We start from the raw sequence: 24,935 nt of genomic DNA, 5'->3' as shown, positions 1-24,935 counted from the left end.
CTTACAGAATAAAGCTCATGCACCTGGAAAACATCAGAAGCTGTGCATGGACAGGTGATCTAGCCCTCCTGGGCAAAAGACAAAGTCAAAGACAAGTCCTGTCTATCCTCAAACGGCTGAGGAGAGCCAACAGACCACTCTGGGAAATGAGACAAAACCATTGGTGTTGATATAGTAAATCAAGACTCAAAACGAGTCTTCACACTCCAATTCAGGAAGCATCAGAGCCAGAGGACAAATCTGGACATCAAAGTCTCTCAGCATATGGGCCAAAAGACCATTAAAGAAAAGTTATGCATGTAACAGTTATTTTGACTGCGGTCTGAAACTGACCTGGCACTTTGAAGCGTTTTAGTCAGGGTAAGTGAAGCACACTGTGATCTGTAGTGTGGAGTACTCACACCATGCTGCGCTTGCCCAGGACTCTACATATTTGCCAACAGCAAATAACAGCGTGTGCCCCGTTTGTGCCATCTCCTCTGGGCAAACAAAGCACCCTATCGTCACAAAGGCAGTGTTTGGAGATCACTGGAGTGACATGTCAAACAGACAGAAAGTTAGGGAATAATGACACAAAATGTCACTTTGAAACTGAAATAACCTCTTACATTCACATTTGACAAATATCTCTGACTATTACAGAAAATGAACACTGGTCACTGCCAATCAGTATGAACGCCCCTTAAAGGGACAGTTCACCCAAAAATCGAAATCCTTTACTCTCCCTCATGTCATTCCAAACTTGTATGACTATGAAAAATAAATGTGCCAAAAGGGGTTTTCAATAGCAATGTCAAAAATAACAAACATTTTGGGTTCCATATAGAACCTTTCATTGAACAGTTCATTAAATAACATTTTTTTCTTAGTTTAAATAACATATTCTACTATTAAGAACCTTTTGTGCAATGGAAAGGCTCTATATATGCTATAGGAACCATTAAAGTCAATCAAGAATCTTTTTAAGAGTGCTTAAGAGTTTAAGAAGGAAAAAAAGAATGTTTGCATTAATTAGGCTACATAATTATTATTATTTTTATTGTTGATTTATTTTTGATTTCTCAGAAGAAAGTATGAGGGACATGAGTAAATAATGACAATTTGTATTATTTTCTGTGTATATAATGTGCAAAAAATTGTTTGCAATAAAGCCAGAAAAATGTTGTTTTGTAATTTTTAAAAAATACATACATCAATGACTAACTAAATAAATCAATGTCACTTGTGTTTACAGGTCTAAAATTGAAATAAAGACTATACAGTCATATTTTCAAAAACTATTAAAAATGACAAAAATCACAAAAAAAAAAAATTACTTTAAATATTAAATAAAACTAAAATTTAAATATATATAAAAACTTAATTCAAAATATTAATAAAAGTATAATACTCTGAATGATGCTAAAATAACAATGATATGTATGAATGAATGCATTGTAGGGACAAAAAACCCTATATTTCAGGGGATTTCTCAGAAGAAGAAAAAAACGTACAGGTTTGTGAAATGAGCATATAATGACAGAACTTTCTTTTTGTGTGTGTGCACACTATCCCTTTACCGTGTCTGTAAGTTCAGCACATAGCATGAGATCTTTCTTGCCGTTTTCCTCCCCGTGCGGATCTGGTGTCAGACACTAAAGCGTCTCCGGGCGCTGGCATTAGCTGGGTGTGCGCCAGGAACGCCAGAGGAGCGGGACACACGGAGGATGGGTCTTCTGGGATGTGTCTCAGCTGGCAGACCCACAAAGACTCGCCAAATACAGACAGACACACAAACACACATGCAAACATTCACATTCTTCTACGCGCACACACACACGCACACACAGACCGAGCCGTTCTGAGAGTTGCCAGCTGTCAGACGTTCTTTCATCAGACTACAAACCACCTGTCTTCTTATCTTCTCCATGCAAGCACAGCAAGCTTCTCAGCTTTTTCCCTCCTTCTCTCGGTCTCACTCCCTCACTCCTGCTAACAAACTCATGTTCGAAAAATGCTTTCCAAACATTCCATTTTGGTTGTGGGAATATTAAAATGCTGAGCTTCATTTTTATTAAAGTCAACAAAAAGCAATGCGACATTTCTGAGTGGAATGGATTACTCAAAAATTAATTAAATTACATAAATAAATAAATAAAATCGGTTCCAGAAATAAAGATTTGACTGAATCATGAAGTGTGAGCACATTTTATGTGAAATATTAATATAAAATATAGATTGATATACATTTAAACAATATTTGTGTATGTGTGTTTATATAAAAAATTACAGTATTTGATATATAATATAATACATATATTTAATAAATGTAATATTTAATTTAAAAAGTATGAGTATTTTATTATATATCTCAAATATTATTTATTATATTTAAATAAAAATAATAAAATAATAATAAATAAATAAATATAAATGCATATTTTCTTAATTTTAATAATTTATTTTTTTAATGCATATGTAATAATAAAATAATAAATATTTATTTATTATGATTGTTTTATAATATATATATATATATATATATATACACACACACACATTTCAATTCAAATAAAATATTCCTTTAAAATGTACTATTTTAATTTAACAAAAGTCAATAGTGACTTGTTGAATATTAGTACTTAGTATGTAGTAAAAATTGATATAGTATAGTAGCTACAATCCTAATAAATATGTTTAGTTCCCAACATCTACACATACTAAAAGTTTCCTAAGTTATAGCAGTGTGTTTGGAATGTTTTTGTCCCAAATCTTGGAGCACACGTCTATCTACGTTACACAACTGCTCTTATCTTCCTCCGCCTATTTGTTTTCGTCCTGCGATTGCCTTTGAACCGTGTGCCAAGATGTTTCTGGGTAATATCCCACATGTTTTGACAGTGGGTTGATTCAGACATTGTTTGTATATGAGCGTTTGGGCGGGACGGTTAAAAGGAATGGCTGGCGTGGTCATGGGATCATGGAGGGTGACGGAGGGGTCGAGTCTTGTTGGCCGTGACATCACAATAAGATAAGCGATGACCAATCAAGGGTTGTGTCTACTGCGGGGTCAAGGTGCATTTCGCCTCTCTATCTCACCTCATTTTTCTTTCCGCCATCATCTACTGTTTGTCTCTGTGTCAACGGAGCGTTTACGTGCAGACAGGATGAGATTTGCCAGACCAGAACGAAAACGCAAGCCTGGAACAGATGCTAATAGTCCAGGAATACCTATGAGAAAGCAAAAATGGACTGCTGCGGGTGGAAGGAAGGAATGCTGTTTAGTGAGTCAGTGGTGTCCATGATGTCGATGCACGCGATGAGACGGGTCAAAGGGCAAGCGGGTCTGAGCGAATAGGGATGCGTGCTAGACGGCTGTGCTAAATGCACTGTGAATGGCACCCGGTTCCGGGCGGTCAAATAAAAAAAAAAACAAGATGCGCCGTTTCCAGGTAACGGAGGCATAAAGTGTGAGGGACAGGTCAACCTAATGGGCCGCGGCTCCTCAGAGAAAACACACACACACACATCTAAATACACAAGACTTATGCAGCCACCAGCTGTCGATGAGAAAGCAGGATGTGGAGCTTATCGGAAGAGAGTTTCCAATGAGAGTCAGCAGATTTTGGTTTACTAGGGCACTAAGATAAATGAAACCCTGGAATTTGGTCAAAATATGAATAAATCTATTAATGTATTAACTGTAATAAGCTAAAAAAAAAAACATCAGCATATAAATAATATTAAAAAAACGATAACAAAATAATAAAGAAATAATTGAAACATTTATATTTAAAATATAAAATAAAAATATTAATAATAATTATATATATATATATATATATATATATATATATATATATATATATATATATATATATATATTTATATATACATATATATAATTATCATAACACATATATATAATTATTATAACACATATATATTAATTAGCATATAAATAATATTAAAAAAACCATAACAAAATAATAAAGAAATAATTGAAACATTTATATTTAAAATATAAAATAAAAATATTAATAATATTTATATATACACATATATATATATATATATATATGTATATATATTTATGTGTATATATGTATATATGTATATGTATATATATATGTATATATATATGTATATATATATATATATATATATATATATATATATATATATATATATACATATATATACATATATATACATATATATACATATATATACATATATATATATATATATATATACATATATATATATATATATATATATATATATATACATACATATATATATATATATATATATATATATATATATAATTTACTTTTTTCAGAGATAAACCAAAAACATTACATACAAAATGGTTAGAAAATTAACAAAAAGAAAAATTTAAACAGAAGAATAATATATATATATATATATATATATATATATATATATATATATATATATATATATATATATATTTTACATGATTCTTTATATGATATATTATCTTAATTCAGAAATGCTAAAGAGAAACATTACAATGGTCCCAAACATCAAAATGGTTATAAAAAAAAAAAAAACATGAACAAATGAAAAAGAATTAATAGAAAAACAGTCATTAATTTGGCAACTGTAGGAAAGTCCAACTTTTTTCATTTAAAATAGCTGAGTGATGCATTAGCTTTCAGTGTTATTTAAGCTAATAAACAAATTTATTTTAGCATTTTGTCATTTAAAATGTGTTTTCCATTAACATTTTTTGGTCTTTTCCCCCATTCCAATATGGCCGCCTGACTGAACTTACTGTATGTGCTTTAAAGTCGTGATGAAATATATCAGTAGTAACTATCATGTTACTTCTCAACTGTTCAAGTCTTTTCAAGCAAGCTTAACAATCAAAGACAGGAGTTTACATACTGTAATGCCTCCAAGCAAAAATATTAAACATGCTAAACATGCGCTAACAGGTTTTCTCCCTCTTTCTTCCTGGCTTTCCTGTTCAGAACCGCTGCTTCACAAGTGCTCAGATATCAGTCAGGTCCAATCTACTGAGGTGGACACAAATTTACACACCACTTATAGGCCTTGGGGGGTTGTCTGATTGAATTCTCTTCACCCGCGTCCAACTGCGATTAACTTATCCCCTCCTCCTCCGCCGGACGTCCTTCTATGCTGCCCCAGTGCATCTCTGTCAGCCAATCAATAAGCTATTATGGCTCCCAAACAGCAGGTGAAATGAACTTATAAGAGTACCTGCAGACTCGGCAGTCTGGTAATCCAGTTGGAAAGGGTCTAATGAGGGAGAGCGGGCCACGGCAGAGGAGCGTTTCAATGACAACGCACACACCTGCAACAAAAGCCGCAGCTGTGCTGGGAAAGCGAGGAGCGTCCTTGAGGACACCTGCACTGCAGTGCACAGAACTGCGGAGGAACTCCAAATATTATTACAGTTCCCACCGGTGTTTGCACATATTTCTGGTATTCAATTTGCATAAGTTCACTGAACTCGGTGGCCCTGAAAACCACAGTTCGCCAGGCACTACAGTTATTGTTTGTGCTTTATACACTGTGGTAAGGTTGCCCATGTTAATTTATGATTTTACAGTGGTAACAATAACTTTAAATGGTATTCTAGCAGAAACTGTGATTCCATGACATTTTTTAAAGACAAATAACTGTATATGCACCAAAATGCGGTTGCAACTTTAAAAGACTGTGGAAATAATGAGGCTGGCTCTAGCATTTGCGTCTTACCAACAAAGTGACATGGCATTTTATAATTTATGCAATATATATAAACAAACACAGAGAGCTGGGTAAATAATCAGGATAATACTGTACCATGCTGATATTAAAATGCAAAGACAATATATTAAATTTGTTGTTATTAACAACATAAAGTGAATTAAGCATAACATTATGTCAAGGTTTCCCAAACTGGGGCTCGTGAAGGAACTGCAGGGGAGTTTGTGAGTTTAATGAAAAGCTAATAATTAGTTAAGTCATAAAAATTCAAAATTAAAATTAATATTTTTAAAATAACTTCAGTCAAAATAAAACACTTACTAAGAAAAGTGAATTTTTTTTTTTTTTTTACCTGCATGTCATGTAGGCATTTTAGAAAAATTAGAAAGAATTAAGGAGAATCAATACATTATAAATAATTTATTGCTAGTGTGTGAATATATGTAATCAAGTAATTAATAAAAAAGTCACTGTATATATATATATATATATATATGGATCAACAGCTTCCTGACAGACAGGCAGCAGTTAGTAAAGCTTGGTAAATTCACATCCAACACCCGCACCATCAGCACTGGAGCTCCTCAGGGCTGCGTACTCTCCCCACTGCTCTTCTCCCTCTACACCAATGACTGCACATCTAAAGACCCCTCTGTCAAGCTCCTGAAGTTTGCAGACGACACCACACTGATCGGCCTCATCCAGGACGGTGACGAGTCTGCTTACAGACAGGAGGTTAAGGAGCTGGCTGTCTGGTGCAGTCTCAACAACCTGGAGCTTAACACGCTCAAAACTGTGGAGATGATCGTGGACTTCAGGAGAAACCCCCCTGCTCTCCCCCCACTCACCATCATGAACAGCACTGTGACTGCAGTGGAGTCATTCAGATTCCTGGGCACCACCATCTCTCAGGACCTGAAGTGGGATATTCACATTGACTCCATTGTCAGGAAAAGCCCAGCAGAGGTTGTACTTTCTTCGCCAGCTGAGGACGTTCAACCTGCCACAGGAGCTGCTGAAACAGTTCTACTCCGCCATCATTGAATCCATCCTCTGCACTTCAATAACTGTCTGGTTCAGCTCAGCTACCAAATCTGACCTCAGAAGACAACAGAGGGTAGTAACGACCAGACACAGGAACAGTTTCTTCCCTCAGGCAATCCATCTCATGAACACTTGACAATAAATGCGGAACACACAACTCTATTATACATTATTTATTCACCACGCTTACTTTTTTTTTTCATTTCAAATTTGCACATATCAGACCTGTACACACATAATTATCTATATTATATATTGTGTTTCTGCTGTTTTGTACATTGCCTATTTGGATATTTACATTGCCTATTTGGATATTTGGATATTATTCTTTTATTATCTGTGTCCTGTCCTGTTGCTGTCTTTCTGTTGCACTGTGGAGCTTCTGTCACTATAACAAATTCCTCGTATGTGTGAACATACTAGGCCAATAAAGCTCATTCTGATTCTGATATATATATATTTTTTTTTTCTACAATTTTTTTTGGCATATGGACATGGTAGCCTTTTAAAGAGATGTTTATGTTTATGTCAGGATCCAAAACCAAGCTCTTCTTAATTTCTGCACACTTCTCTGTCTCATATCCTGACACACTGACCCTCAAATCACTGCCGTCACCTGATCCGCAGGCACTGTTCAAATTAAATCAGTCCAGTCACCCCGGGCAGATCCAGAGAAACCTTCCCCAAAAACCCTTTTCAAAGGTTCCTTTCAGACAGCTCTCTCGTCTTTATCCCCCCTCCATTCAATCATTTCATCCACGTTCTTTGTGTCTTTTCTTTATGGTCGCGCGGTGTGGGGTTACGCTGGAATGTTACAGTTTCACAGCCACACCCAGCTCAGGGGGAACGGCGGCAGGCGGACAAAGGAGGCCGCTGTGAGTGTTTGTGACAATTTCAGACGGCTCGTCTAGCTGCTACAGCTGTTTTGACAGCGATTTGACAATTTCATCTCTTTCCTGCAACACTGCAACGAGAAACATGGCGATACAGAGTCGGGAAACATAAGAAGAACCTGTAATTCCACTTTTCTGAGATGTATCAACCTATGCAAACACCATTAATCTATCAGTCAAACTGTAAGGGATGTGACTCGTGACTCTAGTTGAGTAACGTCTGATATATAACATAGTGCTAATTAGGATTAGTTTTAGTTACTGACGCTCTGTTTCAAAGATTCATCGGCTAGTTCTGGAGTGATTCTGTTTTGATATGATTTGTGACTCTGAAACTGTTCCAAGGTCAGAGTCACGCCATGTCGTAATGTCCTTTCCAGAAGGATTAGCGCCATAACTGAAGTGCTTCAAAGAGTGCAAAGCTAAGCCAAACACACCTCTCCTCCGCCAGATCTCTATCCGGGGCAGGGGTTCAAGCTGACCTCGCCATTCAAACTATTACAGCTGCGTGTGTGACAGGACAGGACTGTTCCTGTCCAATCATTTGTTTACTCTTACTGTTTGTCTTTCACTCTTTTGTGGGGTCAAGAGCAGTAGGACTTATTGTGACGGCACTTCAAAAGATCTGATATACAACGTACAACAGCAAATGTTCTGAATTTGTGAATTTTCTACACAAAATGCAACTCATTTTCATCAGATTTTTGCTGCTTGTACAATTAATTAAAATTATTGCAAAAAATTTTTTTAAATGAAACATTAAACTAAGTCCTATACAATTAATATAGCATATAATAAAAATAAATAAAATAAGCTTATTTTATATATTTTAAATAAATATGTAAACTTTATATAAATGTGTAAAGAAATGTAGAATTTAATTATATTGTCAGATATCCATTTAGTTTATTTAGTAATGCACAAATTTTAAAATATTGTATTTAAAATTATTCTTCATATACGCCAAACAAAACAAAATAAAAAGTGCCATAGCTAGTGGTAAGTGAACGTTTTTATTGATTTATTTATGCACTAACGCACTTCCTAAACTATTCTAACCATCTAGACTAACAGAACCACAATCATAGAAATTTGCAGTACCACAGCAAATGAGGGCAGACAGGATGCATGAAATAGTATGTCCTCGGAAAAAATATCTTGTTACGCTTGAGTTGCATCACTTATTCCTGAACTTTCCAGCAGGAAGTAACGAGCAGTGGAGTTTCCGATAAAAAAAAATGACACTTATAAGACGTGAGACCAGATTTTTTAAAAAACGAAGAAATTGTTGCCTCAGAATCTCTGATATTTCTCATCTTCCAAAACTTGTTAATCCTTTCTGGACTCCACTAGTTGATTGAAAGGCTTCAAGCGACGGCTTAACCTTGCTTTAATAAACGCTTAAGTGTAGCGGAGCAGGACAGCATCATAAAGATGTTTCAAAAAATAAACATGGAAAAAAAACACTTTCCTCTCAATCCCAAAGGCCACGGGAGACTTGCGAATCAGAAGTGGGGGATTAGAGACTGCAGTGGGACTAATACTTGGGCCCTCCGTTCGAGGGGGGAAGATTAGCCTCCGAGACACACTTCCTATCTGGGCCTCCGACCGAGAGCGACTGTACAATCAGCCGTGTTTATCGCAAATGGAGTTCAGCCAAGAGGAAATCACTCTGAATCACATGGGTCCTATCTACAGGCTCTTGCCACAGGAGGACCAAATAGTTTTGGCTACGCTGTGCTTATCAGGATGGGCGCACGGGGCCCAGGTGGGGCGGCACTCGCTGCGTCAGCACGACTCCCTTCAAGGCCGTACGAGATGTGTGAGAACAAACTGAACCGCTGAAGGACAGAACTCTAAATGAACCCATATAAAGACATCCCAGGACAACTATAAAATTTTTTCAGGAATTAAATGCCAAATTTTAGCCATAACAATTTCATAAATTAAGGTTGCACGCTATAGGGAATGATTTGCGCTAAGCCAGCTGGTTCCAGAGGGATTTACCTCGTATTTGTGGACCGCCATCCATAAAATGACCTCAGGAGTAGTTATCTCCACCTGTCTGAGGATGCGGCGCATTTCCTGGGATCAAAGCAAGTCTGAAATGCTTGGTCATGGCGAGGGCCTCTAATTACCACCGATGAGCACATCTACCTACCTAGCCTCCATTTCTAGCAAAGCCCAGATGCCCAGAGAAGATCAACATCCACCATCTGTTCAAACTATGTGTCTTTTTTAGCTCTGACTTCTGTTGCTTTGCTGGCTGGGGATTTTTATTGTTGCTCTAGTCATATCTATGCAAATGTGACACGATTCACAATATCTGTAGGCAATATCTGAGTGTTTTAACGCCAGTATGCAAAACATAGGTACATATTTCCAGTGTAGTCAAAGTTGTTGACTAGACAAAGGTAGTGTAACTCCCAACTGAGGGTAAAAGACACATCAGAACAAGTCAGTGAAGTTTGATACTCAGACAGGTCAGACTCAACTAGTGTCTCACCCCGACTGTCCAGACCTTTACCCTCACATGGCAATCCATCCTAAAGTTGTCATCCTTCCATCCAGCTCTCGCCACCGCTCATTACTGCGGTGAACTTTCCGACCCTCCCTGCATTTGTCCATCTCCCCTTGTCCATGAGGTCAGCAGTGTTAGGTCTTTGTCTTCCACAAAAGCAGAACAAAGCCCTTAAACTTCTTCTCGCCATTAGTTTATCTTCTCAAGCCATAGTTCGCTGGTTTTCTGTACAATTCTCCAGCCCACTTAGTAAGGATTTTCGAAACCTACTGAGCACTGATCTTCTGTCCCAAACTGGGATTCAACTTTTTTTTTATAGAGCACAACTGCTGCAATCAGGGATGCATAATATTAAAACTCTGTCTAATGGTGATAAACAGATACTTTCTTCCATGTTATGGTGAATAACCAATAAATGGTGACTTTTAAAATGATAAAATATTTTTATTTTGTTTGATTTAAACCGAATGTATGCAAATTAATTTACGTTTTTTAAAATGTAAAAAATAACAAAAATAAACATTTTTAAGTTATGGGTAATAATCCGTAATTAATAACAAAATTCTCTCTCTCTCTCTCTCTCTCTCTCTCTCTCTCTCTCTCTCTCTCTCTCTCTCTCTCTCTCTATATATATATATATATATATATATATATATATATATATATATATATATATATATATATATATATATATATATATGTTATGTACAATAATAATTGATTATTTTGATATTTTAAAGATTATACTTAACAGAAATGAGCATGCATAATATATAAATATAACTAAATATATTGACCGATACCAGCAAATATTAATAAAACATATCCAAATTTGTCCGATAACATATTTAATAATAATATACATTATGCTTTCCTATCCACAAACCCAACCACATCTCCAACTTTGTATGCCACTAGAAATAAGATGTTGGAATCACATGACTGAATATGCATGGCAGATGTTGCATGGTTCGGGGGCCTGAAGTTGAAGCAATTAACCATATTAATGCTAATCAGGACGAGTACAAAACAAGAGCTAGTGTGGATCTCTGGAGAGATGAGAGCATGATAACATGGGAAAACCCAAGAAGAACCTGCACTTATCTTCTCTGGTCTCTTTTTTATATCCGTCCATCCCCCGTGGGCTGTCAGTAACTCCCCTCAGTGCTGTAATTAAACATTGCAGATTAGTTTTCCTTGTAATTTCTGGGCATCTGCAAATAGTCCCCGTGACGCTAAAGGAGAAACACACCCACTAACCAATTAAAGAGAGTCGGTTTGCGACGATTACCCTTACTGACATCTCAAAAGCAGATGTGAGAAACACTGTCTTCCTGCTCTTCTTGGGTTGGGAATACACCTCAAATACAGTTGATTTTCTGCAGGAAACACTGTGCTGTTTAACTATTTTCAGGGAAAAGGCCACAATTTAGCTTACCGCCGAGTCTGAGAGCCAAAATCTGCCGCCTACGTGTCTTCTCCGAAAAAAAACCACACAATTGAATTAATTTCTGAAATGTCAGCAGAGGTATGAAGAGGTTTGAAAGGATCATGGGACATAATTGCACTAAAGAATCAAGAAAATGGACTCTCAAGGGACCCAAACCCTTGTCCTCTTACAATGTGGCTCCCTCTTATAATAACTTAATGAAACACAAATATTCTCCGAGCAAACTGTGGAAAGCACCTTGACGCTTGCGAGGGGGAAAAGGACAAGGAAGTGAATTCTGCACAGCTATGATGAATCTATAATGGAAACGGGTTGGTTTGAATATCAAAGGCGGTGGGAGCACACAGATGTAGTGGAGGAGAACATCCTGCCAGGGAATAATGAGGGGTGTCACCCACCCTTCAGAGGGCGAACGCCAACTGTCCCCCTCCGTTTCACAGATGAAACGTCAGCTTGATTTCGTGTCTGTCATGACAGCAGCCCCTCCTTCGTGCCAGCCAAAACTTTTTTAGACTTTTTGCCACTTTTACTGTTAAGACTAATACAGAATACGTTCTGATGGGACTTGAAAACAGCACAAGCTAGATTTGAATTCGCAATGCTCACACGACCGCCACAATGTGCTAAATGTCAGGCCGCATAATTTGAAACATAGCATTGCAGAAAGTGACTTATCAAACCTAACTTCAGCATCAGATTGGGAATGAAAAACTTTGGGATAAATAGTTGTAAACACAAAAAACTGTAATTAGATGATTTAATGATTAATGATTTCCCAGATTAATAAGTCTCTCTTAGTCCAAGTCTAGAGAGCGCTATAGAGCGCTCCACACGTCCTGACGGGGTTATCGGGGTCTGGCGTACTGATCCACATTCCCACCGCAGCCCAAGAACTGGAAGAGTACACTATAATTAGAGGCTTTCCACATGCTGCAGTTATTTAGCATGCTAATAAAGGACAAAGCTGACTTCTCAGAAGTATTACAGGTAAAAAAAGTGAAGAGTTTTGGGAAAAAGTTTAGCTTTTAAGACTCTCATACTGCAATAAAGTGACTTCTTCATAAGAGAACTAGTCTTTTTGCCTTATTTTCCTGTTAAAATATCTAAAAACAAAGAGAAATCCCTACAAGATAAACTAATGTTCAAAAGTTAGGGATTTTTTTGTTTTTGAAAGAAGTCTCTTATGCTCACCATGGCTGCATTTATTAGATCAAAAATACAGTAAAAAAAAAACAGGGAAAATTTGGAAATATTTTTACAATTTAAAATAACAGTTTTCTTCTTGAATATATTTAAAAAATGCAATTTATTCATGTGATGCAAAACTGAATTTTCAGCATCGTTACTCTAGTCTTCAGTGTCACATGATCCTTCAGAAATCATTCTAATATGCTGATTTGCACAAGAAACATTTCTGATTATTACCAATGTTTCAGACAGTTGTTATACTGATTTTTTTTGTATAAACAATATGTTATTAGGATTCCTTAATGAATAGAAAGTTCACATTTTTCATCTACATTATAAATGTCACTTTTGATCAATTTTAAGCATTTTTAAACTGGAAAACCAGTAAAAAGTAAAGTTACAACCCCCACTAATTGAACCTGCTTCACACTATATGTAGTCATAACAATAAAATGACATTACCACCCAGCAATCTTTTAACAATCTCACATTGTCATTTATGCGGGTCCTAAAACTGCCTTTTCTTTGATCGCCATTTTACAGCTGTTTTTAGAGTTCGAGAAAACCTGCAACAGACACGTCTATCATCCTTAAAGATGCAGCCTGATACTACGCATTACGCAACGCGTGGCCCGGAGCCATCGGGGTGAACAGTGAGCTCTTACGGATAAAGCCAGTCCCATCTTTTCTTACATTCCTCTCAGCCTTTGTTCCTCTGCGAGTCATTATATTCTAACAAAGCGTGACACATGAAGCATTATAAGCCTCCGAGTTTCATATTGAAAGGAAAACATGGAAACAAAAGGGGCAAAATCCAACTTCAGGGACGTACACAGGACATACAGAGCAAAACGAATGCCCGGATTGACCCATTTTACCTCAGCGTGCCGCACAGAGCCTCTACTGTATGTGAAGTTAATAATAAACCCTCAACAGATCTGCGCTAAGCGTCTTTGCCTGGCCAAACACGGCTTGTTGAAAGTTGGATTAGATTTACGGTCCGCCGGGTGTTGGGCGATCGTAAAATCGGGATTATTAAAATAACTTCAGAAAAAGGAAAGATTGTGTACACAGTGTTCTTGTAAGAGCAGGCTAGGCAGAACAAACACATTTTGAGGTCTTAACTTCCTTTTCGGCAGTTTTCTTGGCAAACAGCAGGTCTGACATTCCTGATGTCAGTCTGAATAAGTAGGTGAGTGTTGATATCCGAGAAGTGATAGATTTCTCTCTGCCTCTGACACTGACTGTCTAGTTTTGGATGGAAAACAGGAGTTTAGGCAGGAATTCTACTACCTTCCTGTCGCAGGTTTCCATTATGGTTGCCTGAGCGGGGTAATTACATGCGTGGCGGCGGGGCAGGGGGGCGGAGGGAGCGGACAGGCAGTGAGGGTTTTGAGCTTTGCCACTGTGTCATTATGGTCCTGTTTGAACCTTATTCAGAATAAGCAGTCTGAAGGCTGCGGCCAAACAGCCCGAGCTTTTCCTCATGTCGGGCCAAGTTGTCCGCCCGCCCGCCAAGCCTCTAGTTTTCGTTCTTGCAAAAAAAAAAAAAAAAAAAAAAAAGAAGGCCTCCAGAACAAATAGCATACAGTATATCACCCACTGCTTGATATACCGCATGATATTTTCTCACTTTTTAGTCTCTGAGCTCACATAATTTTTCCACCAACTTCAACATATACAAATTTATGTTTCTGTTTGACCAGCACTGGCCCACAGAAGCTTACAAAAACACTAACTTTGCAACTGGTACCCTCATGAAAATGTACAATGGTTTTACTACAGTAACACTAACTGTATTAACGGTATTTTAGCTCAATTAATACAAATTTTGATAGTCAAAGAATCAACTTTACTATCAATTTTATTACTTATTACATAATATTTATAAATAGTGAATAAAAAATCTTCCACAAAATAAGTATGAAAATATACTTGCATTTAAATATAGTCATTTAGCAGATGCTTTTATCCAAAGCAACTTACAAATATTTTATTAGGATATATAAAATAAGTAATAAAATTAAATACATTTATTTTATTTTATTTTTTTTATTTATTTTTTTTTGTTATTATTTTTTCTTGTAATTTTGATTGGTGTTTTATACTAGATATTTACTGGAAAAAATTTACTTCATGCTAAATTTTGCAAGTTATCAAAACTTCTTTTCAGAGAACATAACTTGAATTCAGGTTATTTCTCTAACTCTGTTGCCCAAATAGATTTTTAAGAATAACTCTCAGTAAATTTAGTAGATAACTCTCAATAACTTTTAGCTAATTCATTATTACTATTATACTACTATTCTTATTCTACCATATATATTGTTTTTCTTTCCGTTTTCTTTTTTTTTCATAATTGTGGTTGGTGTTTGCAGTTAACCAGCAATCACCAAATTTCAAAAATACTTTTTCTTAATCAGTGTTTTAAGGCTTTTATATAAGCTATTTACTGGAAAACAAGATACATTTACTTCAGATGGAAAATTTTGCAAGATTTTAAAATGCTTTTAAAACTCTCTATTAAAAATTGAATTCAGTTTATTTCTCTTACACCACTGCCCAGAAGAATAACTCTCAGTTAATAATGTAACTTTATTTTTAAAACAATAAAAAACACAATTCAGAGAAAACAATAATCCTCTGAAAAAAGTATTATCAGAAGCACACATAATGATATATATCTTTTTTATTATATAAAATGTAAACAAACATATATAAAAATACTTCCATTTCCATAAGAGTAAGGCCAGTTTTTAATAGCAAATCTTAAGAGTGAGTAAGACATGCCATTGGTACACCCTACACGAGTGACTCGCCCCCCTCCGGGTCCAGCACTGACTCGATTAGATTACAACAAGAGGGTTGGTGACAGCTCCTAGGCATACTTGAAAAGCGGTTGATATCTGAGATCAGTCCTTTCAAGCTTAAAGAGAGATGGTATGTAATGCATATCACGTCCGAGGCCAAGGAGAATCGCTGAAAACCACAAGTTTTAAGTAATAAGCCCTTTTAAAGTATCTGCTTTGAGACTGTACACAAAAACAGTTTTTAAAAAGAATAAAAATCGACCCCATTGATGCACAACTCCTCGAATCAAATGAAAAAAGAAAAAAAACTACAAATGCCAATCGCACAAAGAGACACAGCACACATCAATAAAGCACAGCAGATAAAGGTAACCGCTATCTTGTGATCTCTACTGTAAATATAAAAAACTGTTCAGTTCATTTATGGTTTTTATAGCTCACGACCACCTACTAAGACCTATTCTGTTCTCTTCAGGCCGCCTGGCCTGTTTCCTCCATCAGGATCATCATGCAGGTCCAGTGGCACAGTCACATCCTGCCCATCTCCAGCGAGATTATCCGACCCACTGAGTCCATTGAGACCCAGAGACCCAAGAGGAAACTGGAAACGCTTTCTATTCAGCTGGAGAGGCTACAGGCTCTCTTACATTCAGTTCCAGGCCAGGAAAGTCACAAACACAAAGCCAAATTAAGACTGGCCTGCTTTCAAACCACTCCTGGAAGACGATACAAATCATTCAGAACTGAACCGCTAAGCCTACTTTATCCAAACACATCTGAAATCTTAATATCGCACGCTATAAGTAGATACCAATAAACCGCAAAAACCCAGCACGATAAGAAACCAGCCGAGCACTTACTAGCTACTTCCAGTGAGGCGTTGTGGCTAACCGCTTCTCCCAGGTAGTTACGGGCCACGCAAACGTAGGAGCCTTCGTCGGGTTTGCTGCGGCGGCCGTGTACGATACGCAGGAAGAAGAGCGAGCCACTGGGCAGGAGCATGCGGTGGGATCGAGGGTTGTCCCGGTCCGTTTCCACACGCTCTCCATCCTTGTACCACTCCACAGTAGGGGTGGGCCGCCCCTCCGCCTTGCAGTTTAGGGTGGCTGGCTCGCCCTTGGATACAATCAGATCAGAGGGGTGTTCCACAATGCGGGGTGCGTAGTCTTCCTGCCGCAGACGGGATCCTGGGGGGAAAAAAAAGTAAAATATTTGATAAATAACTTTCAACATAAGTTTTTTCTAATATGATTTTATTCAGAAAAGATATTCTATTAAGAAAATGGAAATTTACTTAATATAAAATCTTATAATACAATATTAAACATATTATTATAAAATATTAATAATAATTATTATTTATGGCTTTTATTTATTATATATATATATATATATATATATATATATATATATATATATATATATATATATATATACATATACATATATACACATATATATATATATACATATACATATACATATATATACACATACATATATACACACACATACATATATATATATATATATATATATATATATATATATTCAGGAATCCAATTCAGCTTCCTCATGTTTCCAACGCTCGCTCAATTATGCTGCTCTGATGTATGAGTACGATCAATATTCAAGCAATATTAATGATGATCAATTTTCCAATGAGCTTCAGGTCAGATGAGATTCTGTTTTGTCTCCTAATGCAAATTCAATACAAATAAAGTGCGCCGCTGACTAGATCCAGATGGATGTATCCCGATATTTTCATGCCTGACCGTGATGACTTTGGTTACAGGAGACACTGGCTGAACTCACGCATGATGTCATGGGGACGCATTATAACGTACAGTTTTTTAAAGGAATAGCTGACCCCAAAATGAATTTTGGTCACCATATGCTCACCCCCACCTGTATGATTTTCTTTCTTCTGAGAAGAAAAATGTTTTCCATACAATGGAAGTGAATGGTGACCAGAGCTTGTTGAACTCCAAAAAGACAAAAAGTGGCACAAAATATGACTCTTAGGTAACTGTATTATAGCTTTGTATATGATAATTCATCATGAAATTTACTAGCAATTTCTTAGCGAAAATGCTTTCTACACCAAATTTTTCTCAGTGTATATGTGCAGATTGTCTTAATTAAAGCTTCTCTTAAATGTTGGAAAGTTGGTCACCATTGGCTTCGATTCGCTGTATGGAAAATAGCATCACGAACACCATTAAAAGAAGAAATAAATAAATAATGGTTTGGAATAAATAGAACACAAGGTTGAATAAATGACTAAATGAACCATTCCTAGAAATTTCTTGTAATTCCTGAAGCAGGTGTTGGTAACTTCTTACGAACAGATTGGTGTGGCTTTGACTAACACAAAAGCCCTGAGAGGGAACCAAGCCCTTCATTACTGAAATCGCTCTGTTCTTTGGACTGCGGCAGACCTGTGCTTAAACCAAACCACTGTCATTTCAGTGGTGCGCCACTTCCCTGATCAAAGACGTGAAATGAGAGGGCTGTAAAGTTGGGGATGAGGGGGTGTTTGGAGGAAAAGGGAGATAAGAGGCATTACAGAGAGACACACATCAGACAGCTCTGTGGATGTCTGGGTTTGTGTGTGTGTGTGTGTGTACGCGCTTGAAGGCTGGAAGTGTAAAGGAAGCACAGACACTACGTAGGGAAATACAAAAGTAGCTCAAATTGAAGACAGCCAATCTGCCTTTCTGGGCTTAAGTCGTTTGCTTGTGTTCAGAGACCAGTGAACTGCACCCATAAGACCTGGTTTATATGCAAATGAGGCTTGCATCTTTAATGCCTAACGGCTACAATATAGTGTGTGTGCATCTCAACACTGCCCTTTGGAGTCCATTCAGCTCCAATTAAAAAGAGCTAGGATTAATTGGCAGTACAGGGTCAAAATTCATTCATCCAACCCCCAACCCACCGGCTTTTCACTCTCTTTTCATCCCAGCCCCCGTTCCTTACATCCAACTATCCCTCCCTCCAACCCTTCTTCAGAAGGAGAGCGCTATAAGACAGTGTCTATGAGCATTAAATCATCCCTAACATCAGCGAGAGTTTGCACGAGGTAATGCATTCACTGATTTGCATGTTGCGGAGAAGAGCGGTTGGCTCTCATGTTTACAGTACATGTAATGGGAAGATAATGAGCTGTGCTTTCTGCAGGCCCGCAGGACGATACACTACCAGTACTTTTATGCAAACAACACAGAGCAAATGCATAATGGCTACTGTCTGCTAACAGCCATGTGGAAGTATTGTTTATGATCAGAAATGACCTGATATTGTATAAACAAAAGTACTATTATTATCATTAGTCTACATCCATAGAATTAATAAGATCAAATACGCATGTGTTTTATTTATTTTTTTATTTTTTTTTATGCACACAATATATAGAGTATAGCTTTAAATATATATATATACATATATAAATAAATAAAATAATGACCAAACAGAAAGTTACAAAAATAAAACAATTCAATATTTGAAAATGTAATATAATACATTTTCACACTCAATCCAATTTTGATGTTTATCTGTGATGTAGAATGCACAAAGACATTTTCTATTATTTTAAAAAGCATTTTATGTCAATATTTGATTAAATGTTGTGTTTTGTAGCAATCCAATAAGTGTTCATTATATATATGGGCAGTATATCAGCCACCTCCCATTCTCTAGATATCAGCTTCAGTATTGGATATTGAAAAACCCAATTCGTTTGCCTATAATAAAAATGATAAATATTAAAGAATGGTGACAGAAGAGGAGATTTATAATAGAGTCAGAAAAAATAATGACGAAGAAAATGGCTCAGGGTAATCTCTCAGATAAAGCTTCCGCTCATTAAGTTAACCTGTTCATGTTCGGCTCTTCCATCCTGTTAAAGCAGTCTGACTTCATCTATGCTGGCTGCATACGCTTAGAGAAGTATCCGGTCTGAGAGAAGGAAAAACTACCCTCCTTCTCCCGAGGTGCTCATGAGTCCACTCACAAAGTCATGCAATATTCCCACTGCACTTTGAAATGCAGAAGCCCTGCTCTCGCTCTCAGCAGACCAGCCGTACTTCTTTCTTTTATTTATTTTTTTATACGATGGAACGCTGCATATGCTCAATAATGAGAGGTACTACTGACGGCAGTGCCATGTTACACGGTGAAGTATATTTCAAATTTACATGCTGTGAATGAAACAAAAATGCAAAGAAAGAATGAAAAGAACGAAAAGAAAAAGAAAGAGCATCTACTGTATAAGTCAGTCTCTTTTCATAGATAATAAATAAAAGCAGCTGTGTTTCTGGTATTCTGTGTTTCTAGCGCTCTGCTGACTCTTTTCATCTGTTTATTTCCACATCTGACTGTTTTCTTCCTTTTGCTCGTCCACTGCTTTTGGTCTCCTGTAGCCTTCCCCCCCTCTCTCTTTTTTTTCCATGCTCTTTCCTGTTCTCTGAGAATATGAGATGAGCTAATCAGCTCCATGGGCTCAGCGGAGGGACGCTGGGATTTCTGCATCTAAGATCTGATCGATCGCTGCCTAGGGCAAGAATCATTTTCCTCCTCTCAGACTGACACACACACACCATACATACATACACATGAATTACACTCAATGTGTGAGGCTGTATCAGTCTTGCTATGCTTCTATCACTCCACTTTTCCTCATTGGGTGGAGGGAAGCCACTGGAGGTTTGTATTGGAGGTAATTAAGGGGAGAGGAAACCTCGGACAGGGGATTCAACACAAGCCTGAAAATCCCTTACTCTGCTTGATTTGATTCAAACATAAAAATGCTGTCAGGCAGTCCTACTGCAAAAAACAATATATATATATATATATATATATATATTATTCAGACAAATTCAAACTAAAATAATATATATATAATTCAGCATTGCATCACAGGAATAAACTACATTTTAAATATATATTCACACAGAAACAGACATTTTAAATAGTATTATTATTTTCCCATTTAATTTGATCAAATTTTAATTATTTATTATATTTCAAACTTTTGGTGTCAGTGTATATGCGCACAATTATTTACGTGCATAAATAACGTGCAAAATACATTGTCGGTGCGAAACGTTTTTACAAATGTTTCTTTTTACCAGTTTTTCTCTCACAATATTACTATATTTCTTCTTAAATATGACTTCATTCTGAAAATTATCACTACATTCATTTTTCATTTGGACTTTATTAAGATACTGCGATTTAAAAAAAAAAAAAAAAAAGCTTATCGTCTTCAGTAACTCGCACTGCTGCCTGAGGGTGCGAAAAAATTATTTTGGGTTGATCTATAATGGTTATATCTTCAATAAGGTGTGTGAGAGTGTGTGTGTGTGTTTGTTAAGTTGCCTGGGAGGAACAGAGAGCGTATCAGCAGGGTGCTTTCACTCTAGTCTGCCTTTGCAATTAAAAAACTCCACACACCTCTCAGCCATGTTAACCTACACAGCTCACAGCTATATTCATGCACAGTGCAATTACATTACAACCTACAGTGCAGTTCACTTCATTTATTTCCACACAGAGGGGAGGAGGGGAAGGGATGAGAGAGAGAGAGAGAGAGAGAGAGAGGGAGGTGTCACACGGCAGTTTTAATAAGTTCAGCTTCAGTGGCTGCATTAACTTCAGATGGAAATGAGCTGTTCTCAGTGAGTCCTCATCAATGAGGACACGAGATCCTGGCACTGAGAGAGAGTTACGGTCAGACACTGATCGCCTGAGGATGCCAAGGTCAAACAGTGTTAGTGCAGTGTGTGAGAGACACTGGACATGGAGATCAAACAAGAGAGAAACAGAAAGCAAAAGAAAGAAAGAAAGAATTTTTAAGTTATATTGTGTTTATATATATATACCCTAGTATAATAAATGTATTTCGTCTTGTAAGATTTATCATTGCAAGTTATACAAAATTTTTTTTTTAAATATAAGTATACTACAGGGTTATAATAGGTAACTAAAATTAAAACTAAAACAAAAAAAAATAACAAAAAAAGTTACAAATTTTAATTAAAACATTGATAGCGTCAGAGTCTTACTATACAATGCAAAAAAATTTTGTTTCAACTTAAAATTATTTGTTACAGTAAATTTTAAGGCAGTGGCCTTAAAATGTTTTGTTTAGTCAACTAAAATATTTCAGTCAAAAAGTTGCCTAAAATTTTGTTGACTCAAATTATTTTGTACAGTGTAATAACATATATATTAATATATGCATTTTCTTTTTTCTTATTCTGAAAACTTAATAAAAAAATAAAATAAAAAAAATCCGTAAAATATGTATACCACTGTTTCCACAAAAATATCAAGCAGCATAGAAAATGTATTTTGAGCAGAAAATCAGCATATTACAATGATTTCTGAAGGATCACGTGACACTGAAGACTAAATAGCTGCAATTTATGGAATAAATTGCATTCTAAAAATATATTAAATATATTTTAAAATATTACTGTATTTTTAATCACGTTAATCTAGCCTTGGTGAGCATAACATACTTCTCTCTCTCTATATATATATATATATCCACAAATGCAATCAAATCCTGATGGATAAGACCAACTTCCTGTTGATGTGTTAATGTGTTACAAACAGATACTTTACTCTGTCTATTTGTGTGTGCTCTGCAGTAAAAATCTTTCCTTATCATGACTGAGGAGATAAAGAAACAAGCCTCAAGTGTGTGCAGATATAGATGTGCAACTTTTCAAGGCCTTAATGAAGCTCAAAATTCCCCTTTCCTGCAAACATGCCCTATAGCACAGCGCTGAAACAAAGAAGAGCGTGAGTCACCACACAGGACTGCTCTGCTGCTTCAGAACCGCTTTCAATCACCACTGGCCCAACTCCGATAGGAGTATTTGAGAACAGATAAGACACACGCACCACGGAGGGCCGCGGCCTATTTGTAACACCATTAATCGGTGATTAGCAGGTCATTTAGTGGGATTTATTGGGCAAGATAAGCACAGGGTGTGCATTCTGCCTTTTCACAGAGATAGCTTAGCAACACCTGTACTGGTCATAAAACTGAGTCAAAGAGTCGTAAAAACCAGAGGGTGGATCTGCTTGAATGCTAGAGTTCAGTGAACTCGACCGGCATTTCTTGTCTGTCGTATCCCAGCTAATTAAAGCCAAATGCACACTGTACAATTTAGACACAAATGGATAATTAATGGCTTTTGCAATGAATCTAAGCTCAGTTCTGACAGAAAAAAGTTTAGGTCACAGCGTTGTAGCAGAAGAGACCTTTAGATAAAAACATCAATACTGGATAGGGCTGGATTTGGTGGGGGCAGAGAGAATCTACATTTTTATGATAAAAATTGTGATTATAAAAAAAAGTTACAGATTTACTGTGGGATGCACAGTTTGGCCCAAAATTCTGTAATTATATATATCAATATTTTTTATATATTATTAAAATAATTTAATAAATTAAAAAAAAAAAAAATCCTGTAATTGTAAAAGAAAAAAAAACAAAATAAATAAATAATAATAATAATAATAATAATAAATTTACAGCACAACGGTGAAATTGAAATACTAAAATAACAAATGAGTTTGTTCGGTGCATCATTTACTGCAAACCGAGTTGCTCTGAGATACTGAAAACACCAAGACATAAGATGCTCATGTGTAAAAAAAAACAAAAAACACAGTGCTGCACTTCACTCTGAAACATTCAGTGTATATATTTAATTAATTTCACCTAAATATTGACTTTTCTACTCAATTTAGAACATAATTATCTTATTAATTACCGTTAGCCTTGACAAACACCAGACATTCCGATTCTTTTGTTTTCTATTGCATTTGAAACATTGCCAACATTAACCTGTGGGCTCTCTAGGGTTGAGGTGAGATGGCATTCGCTGTATCAATGAGCTCAGAAAGTGACAAAACCAGTTAAATGCTTAGTCAAAGTCCTAAACTTTTTCATACAGTCTGACAGCTTCATAAAGCACAATCTGACAGTTTACGATCATAAAGGACAGAAAAAACTACACTGTATATACCAGACTTAAGATCAGAGGGCTCAGAAAAGTAAACTGCCATTCTCTGTCATTTGACGTTACTCGAGTCAAGAAAGCACTGCTGAAGCTCTTCAGAATGCAGACGCCAAGACTAATATTTCAAACTCAGAATTCGCATCACGGCCTCATCCGAAACGTCCATCCTCACGAGTCCCATCTGGGGCCGGCGGAGGATTTCAGAAACAAAGGCGAGCCCGGAGAGTAAGGCCTCTGTCAGCTGTGAAACAGATCCGCGGGGTCTCCTCTGGCTGTGGGGGTCAGGGGCAGCCCGGAGAGAGAAGCAGGGCTCCTCTGGGAGACTGCGGCCCATCCTGCCCAGGGGCCCCCCAGTCTGGAGGACTGAAACAATAAGAGCAGTCTCTCTGCCTCTGGCTCCAGTCAATCTCAACAGACACCCCGAAACAGATGGAGAACGGCTGTGGCTTTTCTGAGAGAAGACGGCGCTGGATGTGTACAGTGACAGTGTGCTAGTGATGTGTGACACTCATAAGTCATTCTGAATATCACTGCTGCTGATTGAGACCTGAGGATCACGGCTCTGTACTGCACACTAAAAACTCCCAACTTTTTTTTTTCTTTTCAAACTGATTTTTCAGATAAAGACAAACACTTCATACCAAATTTCATGTCTACGACAAGCGGTTTAGGAGATATGAGCGATTACGCCTTTTTGATCGCTGTAGCGCCCCCGATAGGCCGATTGGGGCGAGTCTGTGGATCTGAGTAGGGAGCAATACTACTACGTTCTGACCAAGTTTCAGCTCTCTAGGCCTTACGGTTTGCTCTGCATTATCAGTTTTACCGGAGAAGAATAATAATAAAAAATAAAAATCCTAACAATTACAATAGGGTTTCAGCACTTCGTGCTTGAACCCCAAATTTAAAAAAAATAGAGCATTTAAGAAAAATCTGAGATACTGAAAACACCAATCATGTGCTGCTCATGTTTAAAAGAACGCAGTGATGTGCTTTACTCTGAAACACATATTTATACAAAACAAATAGCATTGAAACAGCACATATGTAACAAATAGATAGTAAGTTTAAAATGTTTATGTAATAAAAAACATCAAATTTTTTCGACCATTATTTTAATATTAACCATATATTACTTGTTTTTTTAAGAAAATGTGAATGGTTTACCCATGAAAGTAACAAAACATTTCAACGGCTACCTCTTTGACACATGACCTTTTAGTGTGCATGGTGACATCCAGTTATCATATCTACAATAAAATA

At 36.7% G+C, this 24,935-nt stretch overlaps 1 protein-coding gene across 2 annotated transcripts in view; it reads right to left on the bottom strand.

Annotated features, from left to right (window-relative positions):
- LOC306851459 (roundabout homolog 1-like) overlaps nucleotides 1-24,935 on the bottom strand; it is a 162,424-nt gene that overhangs the window by 121,029 nt on the left and 16,460 nt on the right. For both annotated transcript variants that reach the window (XM_079387705.1, XM_079387706.1), the window contains exon 2: nucleotides 16,491-16,817. In XM_079387705.1, coding sequence (XP_079243831.1) covers nucleotides 16,491-16,817 — 327 coding nt within the window. The remainder of the gene's footprint in view (nucleotides 1-16,490; nucleotides 16,818-24,935) is intronic.

This window comes from Barbus barbus, assembly GCF_936440315.1.
Source record: "Barbus barbus genome assembly, chromosome: 31".
Classification (NCBI taxonomy): Eukaryota; Metazoa; Chordata; class Actinopteri; order Cypriniformes; family Cyprinidae; genus Barbus; species Barbus barbus.
Note: the sequence above shows the minus strand (reverse complement) of the source record. Positions and strands in the feature narration are given on the sequence as shown.